At 35.7% G+C, this 14,630-nt stretch overlaps 1 protein-coding gene across 1 annotated transcript; it reads right to left on the bottom strand.

Moving 5' to 3' along the window:
• Nucleotides 1–2,693: 2,693 nt before the first annotated feature.
• On the bottom strand, nt 2,694–3,458 carry LOC121268603. The gene has a single exon (XM_041172927.1). It carries the CDS (start codon nt 3,314–3,316, stop codon nt 2,960–2,962), a length of 357 nt encoding a protein of 118 aa, XP_041028861.1. The 5' UTR covers nt 3,317–3,458; the 3' UTR covers nt 2,694–2,959.
• Nucleotides 3,459–14,630: the final 11,172 nt, after the last annotated feature.

Here is a 14,630-nt window from a genome sequence, read left to right as displayed (position 1 = left end):
TAACTACGAGCTGGGCGCATTATTAAAGGCCAGAGAGATTTGCTGCTTAAGAGCTGATTAAATTAAAGTTGGCACTCTTTTCTTAATTTTATCGTTTCTCAATATTGAAATTCGATAAAAAAAAATAAAATAAAAAAAATAAAATCTTACACGTAGTGCAGTTATGACGACACGTCATATATTATTTTCGTATTATTTTCGAATATCCAAATCTGTATCTGGATAGTCAGCTTTATGTGAGGTAATATAATGATATATAGTTAGCTTTGGACGTTAATTAACTAATTAATATCAACTACAAAATAAATGCTTTATTTTTTTATGATTTTTTTTCTTAAAAAAAGTCCATTTTTTACATAGAAGGTCGTTTTTTATCCCCGACGCTTCGAATCTCCTTTTAAATATATTTAGAAAAGTGATAGTTGTAGTGAGTGCGCAAGCGTCACACAATCATTTTGAAAAAAATAAATATATATGAGACTCACATGAAAAAAATTAATTTTTTAATTATAGATTCTATTTTTTTTCAAAATGACTGCACAGTGCTTACGCACTCCACGACTTCATGTAGCATTACTCTTTAAAGATTTTCCTAATTTATATGTCACTTTTCCATTTTAAATTCTAGAATCTGATCAAGAAATCTAGAGGATCCAAATTAGATATTACGTTCTTATCTAGTTTATAAGAAGAATTTTTAATTCCATGTGTTGGTTTTATGCTTGACACAATATTCAATATGCATATTTTTTTTTTCTCATCATATCCAATATACATATTGCTAGAACCATTAGAGTACTGGTATTGGTCTAGTTAAATATCAGTACATATTCAAATTTTGCATAACTATTGTTGAAATGATCTCATTAGACTATTCAAAATTCCTCAACTTCACTTTTGAACTAAAGTAACTCCTCTCCAAATTTGGCTTAACACTGTTCATCTCCAAAAGCTTTTTTTTTTTTTTTTTAATTCTAAAATTTCTTCATCCCCACCATGGCACGTCTTCACCACAAGACTTTGTCTATAGACCATCATCCTGACTTCTTATTGTATATTCTTCTACCCGATTACCGCGTGTATCTTTATCCTCTGTAGTCCAACGTAGTTTTGTTTAATATTCAGTGTTTCATGTGAAAAAAAAAATTAAAAAAACTTACAAAAAAAATTCCATTGGACAGGATTGTGAAGACAATTCCAGATTTTTCATTAGTAGTTTTAAGTAAGATAAATTAATGTACCTTTTGCAAATTATGGAAATTAATTAAAATTGGAGTGTATTTGTAAAATATGAAAAAAATATATTTAAAAATTATTATTAAAATTTATGATATTATATTATTATTTTAACTGATAATTGAATATGAATTAAGAAAAAGACTACTCTGCTACCTTATTTATACCGCTCCATTTGACCGTTTGCTAATTTTTATTTTTATTTTTACTTCCTGATTAAGGAAGTGATTTTAAGTGTATTGATATATTTTTTTTTATTTTTTAAAAATATTTAAATATATTAAAAAAATGAGAAAAAAAAAATCTAAAAAAAATCTAAAAAGTGAAAGGACGGTAACTTTGAACAAGTTACTCTAAACGGCATAATAGCCCGACTTATAAGTTAATATATTGAACAGTTTGGATTTAACCGAAACTTCCAAATGTAGCCAAATTTGAGCCTGGCAATGCTCTTACTTGTGACCCAATCAAATTGTATAAGGCCATCTCATCCACAATTTCAGGACTACCTTTCTCCGCAAGATTGAAAATGTACGTTTACATGAATCACGCCTCTTTTTCAGTCGGTCATCCCTGTTTTAAGCAATGGAGTTGAAATTCTTTTGTATAATATTTAACAAAATAATCTCTCCTTCAATAATCAATTGATCAGAGCTAGAATATGATAAAAACATAACTATTTTTGTAATTATTTATAACTTTATTGTGAATAGAGAGGGGGTTTTGTAAAATAGTTGTAAGATTATGGTTTTTCTTTATAAATAATTTTCCCTTTATTTAAAATACGAGTTGTAAAATAATTGCAAAAAAATGTATGTAAATACTTTCATTGAACAATTGCCAAGTTTGATGTCATTTTCATCAACTATTGCTTGATATCGTGATATAATCAAGCTTCATGTCAAATTGTCAGTGACCTTAAGGTTTGATGCATGGTAATTATCTTTCTTTCTTGCTAGGGATGTTCGTGATTTCCAAAATAACAACACATGTAAATCAATCTGATTGCTTAATTACTAATTAGAATCTTGACGATTCATTTTAAAGTGCAAGAGTTTAATTTGGAGTAACATTGCTAGAGAAACCGCATGCGTGAGATTGAGATGATTGATCTGTTAGCCAAAAGTTAATCAGTGCTATTTTCATCTTGGGATAACTTTTAGTCATTAGGTCGAGTCGGTCATCATAATCAGTAGAATAGTCGGAGCTCTCATGCCAATAGCCCTTGGCCCGAACGGCACCAGTACCCCTGATCCTTGGAGACCATGGGGCCTATCGTTGTGGCCTTTGGGGTTAAATCTCCCCTAGTCTCTGTACTAGGACAGTAGTCCCTCAAAAAGAAGCTGCTCTGTTGAACTCCACCACCTTAAAAAGAAAAAGAAAAGGAAAGTTTGGAATTGAGGCAATATCATGTGAGAAATGGGTGAACCTTGGACCAACCACAACGTTCTTACAAGTAATTACAACCACAAGATTATATATATAGTGCAATACACGTGCAAGATGTCATTTATTGAAGCACACATATGACACAAAACATAAGTAACTAAAAATCATACAATATATATACATGATCCTGATCAATCATATCTTATAAAATACTACAAAACCAGTACAATAGATTATAAGAGATTGGCATCAGTGATGACCAGCAGCAAGATTAATGTCCCCTTCATATTTTTCATGAAACAGAAACCTGCATGGAATAAATAAACTTGGTTAACTAATACTGATCAGGCCATAAGAATGCACCCATGGCAAATGCCCTCTTTTCATCAAGATTGCCCTTAAATTTGAGCCCATATTGCTGGAGAAGAAGGTCCACTTTCCACTCCTCCATCATCTCGTATTCTGCCTTGTTGAATCGAGGGTAGTGCAGAGGCATTTGGAACACCGAAACTGCAGGCTGTATTTCCTTCCCACCAGCCTGCCCTCCATTAGGGACCTTTAAGCTGTTGACATGATCTCCTTGCACGCTTCCTTCATTTGGGTGCCCAACAGTAGGGTTACAGTGCATCTTTGTGTCCTTTGGTGACCCTAAAATTTGACATGCAGAATGAAGAAGCCAATTCAAAGCCATGTCTGATCTCTCTCTCTCTCTCTCTCTCTCTCTCTAATATCTCTGATCTTAAGACTCGAGAGAGGAGAGTTTCTATTGTAAAAAAGGTTGATTCAGTTTTGGAGCAAATTCTTTAAGATTGCGTGCACTTGTTTATATAGGGAGAGTGTAAGACCCGTGAACCAAAAAACTGCGTACGTGTTATTTCAATATATTACGCACTAAAAACAAGCAAATATCGACTACTCTTTTCGATATTTCAATTCAGTATTAAATAATGTGGGCTCTGAAAGTTGATTGCTAGCTAGGTGTTCATGGGTGAGGGTCATCCATTTGGAGCGCCATGATAGGTTGCTCTATCTTTCTGGTGGTTGTCAGTCTCTTTTCATCATGCACAACATTAATATATCATATTGATTGAGTTGCGTGTTTAATTAGATACCGCTTGAACCATGACTTGATCATCATCATACATGTAATTTAATCATGTTGATCATCGAGTGGCTTCCTAATTAAGATATTTTCAGTCTTCTGCGATATTATCCATTTCGTTCACGAAATCTATCAATCTTTTTGGCATTAATTATATTATATTATATATCAAGATCAATGTGATCGATCGATGTCTCAGAATTATTTGAATTCCTAGAACGTCAATAAGGATTTGGAAATAACTGAGAATATAAGTACAGGATTTTATATGAGTTTTATATCCTTGTATTTTTCTCTAAAGTGCATATATAAAAATTTTTGAAGCATTTCTTCTATTTTTACTTCAAAAATTAAAAAACAAATTCTTAAAAAAATTGTCATAAAGTTCATTAAAGTGCCGTTTGAATAGTAAAATGAGATAATATTAGATAAAAATTAAAAATTAAATAAAATATTGTTAGAATATTATTTTTTAATATTATTATTATTTTGAGATTTGAAAAAGTTGAATTGTTTATTATATTTTATGTAAAAATTTAAAAAAATTATAATGATGAGATGAAATAATTTTATTATCTAAACGGACTAAACCAAATAAATAAATAGTATATATCCAACCAAAAAAGCATCGAATAAAAAAGTCTAAACAAGTTATTGAAAGAGAGAAAAATTTTTTATTGAAAAGTACTATCAGTGATCTGCAATACCCATCATCGATGTATATTATATAATGAAAAATGCTTTGCACCGGTCAGACTGCTCTCAAGGGATTACCAGCCTCCAATAATAATTCGCCACGTCAGCAATCCTACACAATTCACATGAGGGTCATCATAGTCGACGCCCCAGTCGAAACCCCCCTACGAAGTAGATCTCCTCTTCATAAATTTCAGATGCCTTAACCAGTCGAACGCCCCTCACAAATTTCAGATCCATCAGCCACCAGTTTCGGCACCACCATCTCTGTGGCCCACTATCGTCAGGAACGAGAAAGCTTCTTTCCAAAGTATTCCTTTCAAGTATGTCTTAACCCATATCAGGACCGTGTTAGTCCGAGTTTTACAATCCGGATTTCGGATCCGTTTTGATTAGGGCCAGAACCTGGAACCAAAATCTGATTTTTTTGGTTTTGGATCAGACTGAGAAAAAACTCAGCCCGGATGAACAATGCTACTTTAGACTAGAACACATAAGTTTAGATTAGTTTGTTGGTTAAATCCTCCTATTCATAAAATGAAACTTAACATTGATGGAGCTTCAAAGGGCAACCTTGGACTTGTTGGTTGTGGTGAGATTACTCGAGATCATTACGTGCAGTTCATACATGGCTTCTCCCTTCATTTGGGAATTAGTATAAATGTTTTTGCAGAAATTTCTACCATTAAAGCTAGTCTCTCCTTGTGTTACCGGCCAGCTAAGTTTTTATGATGTCATTGTTGAATCAGATGCTTTGCTGGTAGTTAATTGGTATAAAAATTAAAAGAGCCCTCCTTGCAGGTATTTGGACCTTTGGGAAGATATACTTGACTTTAACAAATTTCCAAGTTTTGATGTGCAACATCTATACAGAGAAGGTAATGGTGTGTCAGATGGTTTAGCTAACCTTGAAGCAACATGTATTACTTTATCTTTTTCTTCTACTTTATAATTACCTCAGCAACTATATAGACTTTTTGTTACTGACAAATCTGATCATTTGCCAAACTGTAGATAGAAATAGCAATTTTTTAGACACTAGCTTTATATTATTGATCTATTGTACTAGATAACCTGGAACAATCATTGTACGAATTAGTTTTCTTAGAGTATATGATTTTACAAGAGCTTCGGTTTCAATGCCATGCCACTGATCTATCTAGACGTGATAGTTTAAAACGTACTGGTCACTACATTGTTAAGCCGATCTGTGCATGACGAATACCAAGTCAGCAAGTTTTCAACTTGACTTTTATATAATTAAATAGACCTGATAGAAAGTTATGTGTAGGTATGGGGAGATCTCTTCTTAGTTTTGATGCCTCCATTTCAATAGAGATTGTCTTATAGAAATGGAGTAGCAGCCTTGTTTCAAACTCAGCCACCACTTACATTCAAACATTTTAATTGTAATCGATTATTTAAAATAAATTTTTAAATTAGGTCAACATCTTAGTTTCTCTTTCGAGTCTTTTACACCTTTCTCTATTTGCCTGGGTGAAAGAGACACCGACGAAAGAAGAGAGAGGAGCTTATATGTGGCGAGTGGTGGTTGGAATGACTAGGAGTGGTGTGGCATGGTTGAGCAGAGAGCAACGAGGCAGAGGAAGACAAGGGAGAGGAGAGAAATCGGTAATAACATATCCAAATCTGTCTCTCTCCCCTCTAGTCTAAAGTTCATAGAAACATATATGAATCTGAGTATATTTGATGATTATATTAGAGTTTTAAAACTTTTATCACTAATACATATTTATCATATCAACAATGTCACAAATATGTTTAAAAAAGAAAAACAATGTCACAAATAAATGTTACAAATAGCGTTTCTTGGGAAAGTCATTCAAGCTCGTATATTAATAAAACGATTGCCTGTGTGACAATGAAAAGTGGGAAGAGAACCTTACTAAAAGTGAAGGCACCTCACTAAATCCTCTCTAGGTTTCCGAGGGTTATCTACGTAGAGGCCATTTCTACTGCTGCCAGTGCAGTGCCCTGGCGTTTATGAAGGACTCTCTCCATAATCTCTATTAGCGTCTGTCATTGACCGAGAAGGAAAATGCAGAAGTGGTGGTGGAATCGGAGAAGTTGGCCGATGCTTTCGTGAGTGGTGGTCAGTGTTTGATTCTGAAATTATTTACTGAGCGACACTATCATAGGGAGATTTTTAAGAGTACGATGAGAAAAGCTTGGCATTTGGTGTTAGGGATGAAGTTTGGGGATTTGGATTCCACTCTCATGCTAGCCGAGTTTGAAAGTATTAAGGATAAGGAGAAGGTTCTTAGTGGGGGTCCCTGGTCTTTTGATAACCATTTGATCTTAATGGCTGAAGTAGATGGTCGGAGTCAGGTTCATCAGATTCAGTTGAGGACGGCTTCTTTCTGGGTAAGGATTCACGATTTACCTTTAATGGCCCGAACTGAATATGTTGGTCGGTTATTGGGGATGAAAATTGGTACGGTTGAGGAGGTGGATGTGGAGGCAGGGGAAATGAAATGGGGTGAGTTCTTGCACGTACAAGTTCAATTGCCAGTCGATAAACCTCTGTTGCGGGGCTCAAAATTCATGATTGGGGGTGGAGAACCAGTTTGGGGTCGATTCTCTTATGAGAGACTTCCCATTTTTTGCTACAGGTGTGGATGTTTGGGGCATAGCGAACGGGAGTGTGCCATTGTTATACGGGGTCCTAAGTCTCCCTCAGTGAAGGATTTTCCTTATGGTATGTGGCTTCGTGCAGGTACTCGGTCTGGTGTGCGCCTAGATATAGGGAAAAACAGAGGGATAAATCCCTTATATCACATTTCAGTCTCATCCCCTAGAGTATCTCATGCTTCTGGGTCTAAGGATAGACCGGGAATGGTTGTGTTTGAGAAGGGGTCTGATATGGTGGCGGAAGGCGGTGTCTATTCTTTGGCAAAAACCCAACCTGTATCGAAGGCAGTTACAGACTGTCAGAAAGCGGTTTCACAGGAACATGGCGGTAATGGGCAATCAGAGATGGGCGAGAAATTGGGGAAGGTGGTTAACGAGCTGGATCCTATACAGACTTCTGATGTAGAGTCGACTATGGCTCACATTCTTGTTATTGGGCCTGGTGGGCCAACACAAAAGAATCTTACTACTTAGGCTGAAGGCTAGGAGGGGGGCTCTGTCCAAAGGCCTGATGGGATTATTAACAAGAAGTGGAAACATGCTTCGGTCCTTCATGAAACGAAGCCTCCCGATTTCCAGAATGTTCCTTTTGGGCGAGGTGCGTTGAAGGTGCTTTCCAGGAAAAGAAAAAGGGCGCAGAAGGAGGGCAATTCTCATGGACGCTCATCAAAGAGGCTGCTAGTTGCTCAAGCCCTCGATGTTGATGGGCTTCCCGTTACACACTCAAAGATATCGGCAGTGGCTGTGGATCAGCACCGTCGAGACCCATGAAAATCTGCAGTTGGAATGCACGTGGGCTTGGGAACCCACGTGGCATTCGTACCCTCTGTGATTTAATTCAGAGGGAAGGACCCAACATATTGTTCTTGCATGAGACCAGACTATCCAATCGTGAAGTTGAATCTTGTAAGTACAAGCTAGGTTTTCAAAATTGTTTGGCTATTAGTTCTCATGGAAGGAAACGGGGTATTGCGTTATTATGGGATGCTGAGATTGATTTGTCTGTTATTAACTATTCTTCTAATCATGTGGATGCCGTTATTAAAGATTTATGTTTAAGAAAGGGTCACTGGTATTTAACTGCTATATATGGCTTTCCTGAAACTCACCTACGACATCATTCCTGGAGTTTGCTAAAATCTTTATGTCGTGCTACTGATGAACCGTGGCTGGTGTTGGGAGATTTTAATGAATTATTGTATGCTCACGAGAAAAGTGGGGGTAATCCTAGGCCTGAAAGACAGCTTCACGCTTTCAGAGAGGTTGTTGATGTCTGTAGATTGAGGGATTTGGGTTTCTTGGGGCCAAAGTTTACTTGGTCTAATAGATGAGCTGGGGATAAATGTATTAGAGAAAGGCTTGATCGTTGCTTGGTTAATTCTGTGTGGTGGGACAGTTTTCCTAGTGCTCATGTGACTCACGGTGTGGCAGCTTATTCCGACCATTTACCAATTTAGGTGAACTTAGAGGGGGCAATTGCTTCCCGCAATGTTAAAAAGTCTTTTAAATTTGAGGCCATGTGGGTGGGTGAGGTAGGATGTGAAGACATAATCAAAGGGGTTTGGGGAAGGTGTGCTATTCCAGCTACTCTGAATGTTGTTTCGGGTTTGATTAAGGAGTGTGGAGATCAGTTACAGGGGTGGAATAAACAAGGTTTTGGAAATGTTCAAACTCAGCTCAATAATGCACAGAGATACCTACACAATTTACAGGAAATGGACTCGGAAATGGTTCCTATTGACGAACTGAATGTTGCGAGGAGTAAGGTGCAACTTTGGTTAGAGAGAAAGGAGATCATGTGGCGACAAAATTCAAAGGCATTGTGGCTTAAGGAGGATGATAGCAATACGAAGTATTTCCATATGAAGGCATCCCAACGTAAGAGGAAAAATCAAATCTTCAAGATCGAAGATGACAATGGAGTGTGGCAAGAAGGTTCTCAGAGGGATAGGGTTATTATTGACTTCTTTCAAACCTTTTTCACTAGTTCTTCCCCGGATGTTGATGCCGATTCTTTGGCGTTCTTAGAATCATTGTCTGGGAAAGTCTCTGCAAACATGAATTCAGATTTGATGAGGGAGTTTACAACTGAAGAAGTTAAGGAAGCATTGAATCAAATGAGTTCAACAAAGGCCCCGGGTCCGGATGGAATGTCTCCTATATTTTTCCAAAAATATTGGCATGTCGTTAGGGACAATATTACTGCAGCAGCTCTTCAAGCACTCAACTTAGGTTTTTTCCCAACTTCTTTAAACCATACTCATATTGTATTGATTCCGAAGAAGAAGTGTGCAGTTAAAATGGGCGATTTTAGGCCCATTAGTTTGTGTAATGTGGTCTATAAACTTATCTAATCGACTCAAATATGTTCTGCCAAGTATTATAAGTGAGAGTCAAAGTGCTTTTGTCCCGAGGCGTCTAATCTATGACAATGTTTTAATCGCTTATGAGCTGGTCAATTACTTGAAGCATAAAAAAAAAAAAGGTAAGAAGGGGTTTATGTCCTTGAAATTGGATATGAGTAAGGCCTACGATAGGCTGGAGTGGGTCTTTATAAAGTCTGTTATGGAAGTGATGGGGTTCCTTCCGAGATTTATTGAGCTGATTATGTACTGCATCGAATCTGTCTCCTTTTGTCTTGATTAATGGGGTGCCTAGAGGTAACATTATGCCAACTCGGGGATTAAGACAAGGGGATCCATTATCCCCATATTTATTTCTCATTTGTATGGAATGGCTGATTTCTTTATTAAGAAGTGCAGAGCTGAGGAATGAAATTTCTGGAGTCAAGATTTGTCGAGGTGCTCCACGCATTAATCACTTACTTTTTACAGATGATAGTGTAGTCTTTTGTCATGCGGAGGTGGCAGAAAACAGAAGGGTGCAATTATTGTTAGAAAGATATGAAGCTGTTTCAGGCCAAAAAATAAATAAAGAAAAGACAGCTATTGTTTTTAGTGGAAATGTGACTGAAGATACTCAGAACGAGATTAAGAATCTTTGGAGTAATTGTGAGATCCAACAATATGAAAAATATTTGGGGCTTCCACCAATCATTGGGAGGTCTAAGAAGAGTGCTTTTCAGTCTATAAAACAAAGGGTATGGCAAAAGCTTCAAGCTTAGAAGGAGAAGTTGTTATCACAAGGAGAGAAGGAGATTCTTTTAAAAGCAGTTGCCTTATCTATTCCCACTTTTACAATGAGTTGTTTCCTACTACCTTCTAGTTTTTGCATGGAGTTAGAAGGTATGATGTCAAAGTTTTGGTGGGGTCAAACAGGAGCTAAGCGGAAAATTCATTGGTTGAGTTGGTCAAAATTGTGTCAGAGAAAGTCCCATGGAGGATTGGGTTTTAAAGATTTAAGAAGTTTTTATCTTGCTTTACTTGCCAAACAAGGATGGAGACTATCTCAAGATGAAGGGTCTTTATTGCATAAATTATTAAAGGCTAAATACTTCCCACACACTAGTTTTCTAAAAGCAGGTCTCGGTAGGTGCCCTTCTTACACTTGGAGGGGTATTTGGGAGGCCAGAAAATGGTTAGATGCTGGCTGTAGGTGGCGTATTGGAAATGGGAGATCGGTTAATATATGGCATGATAAATGGATTCCTGGGCATCTCTCGTTGATATCAGAAGGAGTTGCTGGAAATGAGAGGAATAATTCTGATTTGGTTGATTCTTTGTTTGCTGTTGATGTAAACATGTGGGATGTTCGAAAGCTTAGGACTCTCTTCAATCCAAATTTAGTCTTAGAAATTCTCAAAGTTCCTTTATGCTCTAGTACTGTTGAAGATATGAGAGTTTGGGAGCATGAACGCAATGGTTTGTTCAGTGTGCGAAGCTGTTATAGATTCATTTATGATCATATTGGATTGCAGTATGCTGAATCTTCTAATATGCAAGCTCATCAAAAATTCTGGAAACGCTTGTGAAAAATGAGAGTGCCGAATAAAATAAAAATTTTGCTTGGCGGGCATGTAAAGATGGACTACCTACTGCTGTGAACTTGGTGAAGAAGCGTGTCCTATCAGATGATACTTGTAGATTCTGTTTATCAGATAAGGAAGATATCACCCATGCAGTGGTGACTTGACAGGCTGTCAAAGGTATGTGGCGTTTTTACCTCCCTGAATTAATTCTTGATAGACATCTGTCTTTATTTGAGATGGCTTTACAAATGTGTGAGAGAAATATGCATGAGAAGTTGCCTATTTTATTTGCTTTGGCCTGGGGTTTCTGGTTTAGACGGAACAAGTTTGTAAATGCTCAAGAATTGTTAAGTCCTATTAATGTTGCTGAAAATGCTGTTGTTTTGCTAAAAAGTTCTGACCAAGTTCGAGGCCTAACAAGAGTACAAGCTTTGAAGCACTATAAATGGAAATTCCCTCCAGTTGGTTGGTTTAAATTAAATGTTGATGCTGCTGTATTTTCAAAATGGGATAAGGCAGGTGTAGGAGCAGTATTGAGGGATGAAAATGGCTGTATACTCATGGCTATGAGTAGAGCCGAAATTCTGTTGGAGGGGTCTGAGGGCGTAGAGCTTCTCACTATCTTCAGGGGTTTACAACGATGTGTTTCTATGGGCATTTCATATATTCTTGTGGAGAGTAACAGTTTATTATGTATTGAAGCCCTCAACGATGATAGCATGTCTAATTCTCTATTAGGTGTGTTATATTATGAGATAAAGAAGCTTGTAACGTGTTTTACTGCTTGTAAGTTTTCCCATGTCTATAGGGAGGGCAATATGGTAGCTCATACGTTGGCTAGGATTGCGTTTCAAGGAGATAGTATGGTTGTTTGGTAGAATTATATTCCAGGCTGTATTTCTCAAGTCGTTTGGCTTGATAATTGTCTATAAACGCTCTGATTTCTTGTAGATTAATGATATTATCATTTTCTATCAAAAAATAAATAAAATGATTGCCTTGTCAACGACGGGGAGGCCCTTGATCCTGGAGAAAGCATGTCGTTCAACTATGCCAATAGTTTTCGTTACCCTTTCTCAGTTTCATTTGTTTCCTATTGCTGAAGCACAAGGGTGCACTTTGATATGTATACAATCCAAACGATACCTTCTTAATTTCCTGAATCTGATAAATATTATGCAAGAAACGGGACTCAAGTGGATTGGACCTGAAAGTTATTGCTATAAAGTCAACTCAACTAGCTTTATCTGTACTCGAGTCTCAATCATGTCTTAAACCCAAGGCCTAAACTGGATCATCTCCAATGACCCTAAAAGAAGTTAAAAGAAAGCTGGATAAATTGTCAAGTATTCTTGCTAGTGTAAAAAATGTTGTGAAAAACACAGCAATGACAAATAAGAGAAAGTAAATACAAACAAATAAATCACACAATACAATAGTAACGTGGTTCAACAATATGTCTATGTTCACAGAATTGGAAAGAATTTTATTATACTGAAGAATCACATTTTTGGCACTATTTACGGTTAGAAAATACTCGCTCAAGCTACCTATCGAGTGAGACTTGAATGAACTCTCTACCTGAGTTTCGCTCAAGTCACCTGTAGCTTGAGCGAGCATTTTCTGACTGCAAACAGTGTCAAAAATTGCTTTGGCTTGAACTGAGTCTCATTAAAAATCTACCAAAAAACTATAACGCATCCTTATCGGATCAGGTCATCAAATCGAACTGACACACCGAAAAAACCAGAGTCTATAAACCCAACAAAAGACAAACCATAGATTTTACCTTCTCGTTTCTATGAGTGGTTGAATGGTACGACTAGCTAATTATAAGGGAGTTTTCACGTACGCATACATGATACTCTTATCTTATCATAAAATGATCTATATAAATAATTTTAATTATATGACATATTGTTATAGAATGGAAGTACCACGTAATGGTTAGAATGAGAACTACGGAAACGGGATTCTTCAGCAACTCCAAAATGGGCAGGAAGATTGTGTAAATAGCACCAGTACTAATTGTGCGAGTGTAGAGAGCATATCTTCTGACATTGTCCATCCCAAAACTCTTGCACCAGTAGCCCTTCTGGGCCAAGAGCCAACGTTTTAGAGTGTTGGTATTGGATTTATCAAAGTTATTTCTAAAATTTGATAAAAAAATACATGATTTCTATAAATCTAAAACTTTCCTAACCATAACTTCACATTAAATTAGCTATTGAATTCATCAAAATAATAATATAATATTATTTTTTTTAATAAAAATATTTTTATTTTTTTTTCATATTTTACAATTACATTAATCATATGTTAATTAATAATTTAATTTGATTTTTACATTATTATTATAAGATGATTGGAGATTAAACGTGAATAAAAAAGACTTTTGGAGATTAAAAATGAATACAAAATAGATTTGATGAGTGAATAGTAGCCCTTCAAATTTGAAGAAACCTATCCATTTACTGTAACTCAAAGTTTCACACTTATATATTTAATTAATTCAATGCAGCCCTATTTTGATGAAATTCATCAAATTTTACATTTGGCTAGACTTTTGATGAAGCCAATGCCAATGCTCTTATAGTCATCCATAGGGGTGTAAAACAAAAATCTGGAAAACCGATTCAACCAAACCAAACCGGACTGAATCGATGGGTTTAGTCTAGTCTGTAAGCAATCCGATGTGGTACCGGTTTTTATATTTTAAAAATCGGTTTAAACTGAACCGGATTGGTATATATATTTATAATTTTTTATATTATATCATATATATTGTATGCTAAATTGCTAATTAATATAACATAAAATTATAATCTTATTATTTAAGTCTATTAAACTTATAACATAAAATTAATATAACATGTGATATAACATAAAATTTTAATCTTAAACATAAACATTAATATTAAGTTATTAATATAAACTTACTTTTTATATATATACATATATCAAGAATAAATACATTTTTTGCATAATAAATTATAATATATATTCTTTTTGTAAATACATTTTTACATATTTGATCATATATACCTATATAAAAAGTCTAGAACTTATATAGACTATAGTTAAATTCAATATTCTACTAGTTTGTGTTAGTTATTATATAATAATGTACTTATACTATAATATAAATAGACTAATAGTTTAATATATGTATACATCATATTATTACTAACATAGATAATCCATCAAACTGGAAAAACTAGACCGGACCAAAATTTCTAGTTTCAGTAGTGAATCGGTGTAGTATTAGTTCTTAAATTTTCAAAACCGTTGTATACCGATTCGGTTCTAAAAAATATACAAAATCAGACCAAACCAAATCAGTTACACCCTTAGTCATCCATCCTCGTAAGAAACAACACCAATCTGAAAGAAACAACTCCTAGTATCACAAATCTTGCAAAGGATCCTCCTTCGAGAGATTTTGGCATTTGGGTACGTACGAGTTCTAAGATCAGGCATTGGCTATTGTTAAAGGATGAAAATCGTTTCATAGGCCGGAACGGGAGAAATAGTCATCTTCAATTTGCAATGGCGGCTCGAGCTCTGATCAGTGTCGTCTAAAACCCACGATGGTGGTCTGAAGCGGTGGTACAATATTCGTATGTA

Source organism: Juglans microcarpa x Juglans regia, chromosome 5S (genome assembly GCF_004785595.1).
Source record: "Juglans microcarpa x Juglans regia isolate MS1-56 chromosome 5S, Jm3101_v1.0, whole genome shotgun sequence".
NCBI classification, from domain to species: domain Eukaryota; kingdom Viridiplantae; phylum Streptophyta; class Magnoliopsida; order Fagales; family Juglandaceae; genus Juglans; species Juglans microcarpa x Juglans regia.
The sequence above is the reverse complement of the archived record's forward strand: the minus strand, read 5'-3'. Positions and strand labels throughout refer to the sequence as shown.

Excerpts from the sequence above, each read along its gene's own strand:
- LOC121268603 (XM_041172927.1), bottom strand. The coding sequence starts at position 3,316 with ATGGCTTTGAATTGGCTTCTTCATTCTGCATGTCAAATTTTAGGGTCA.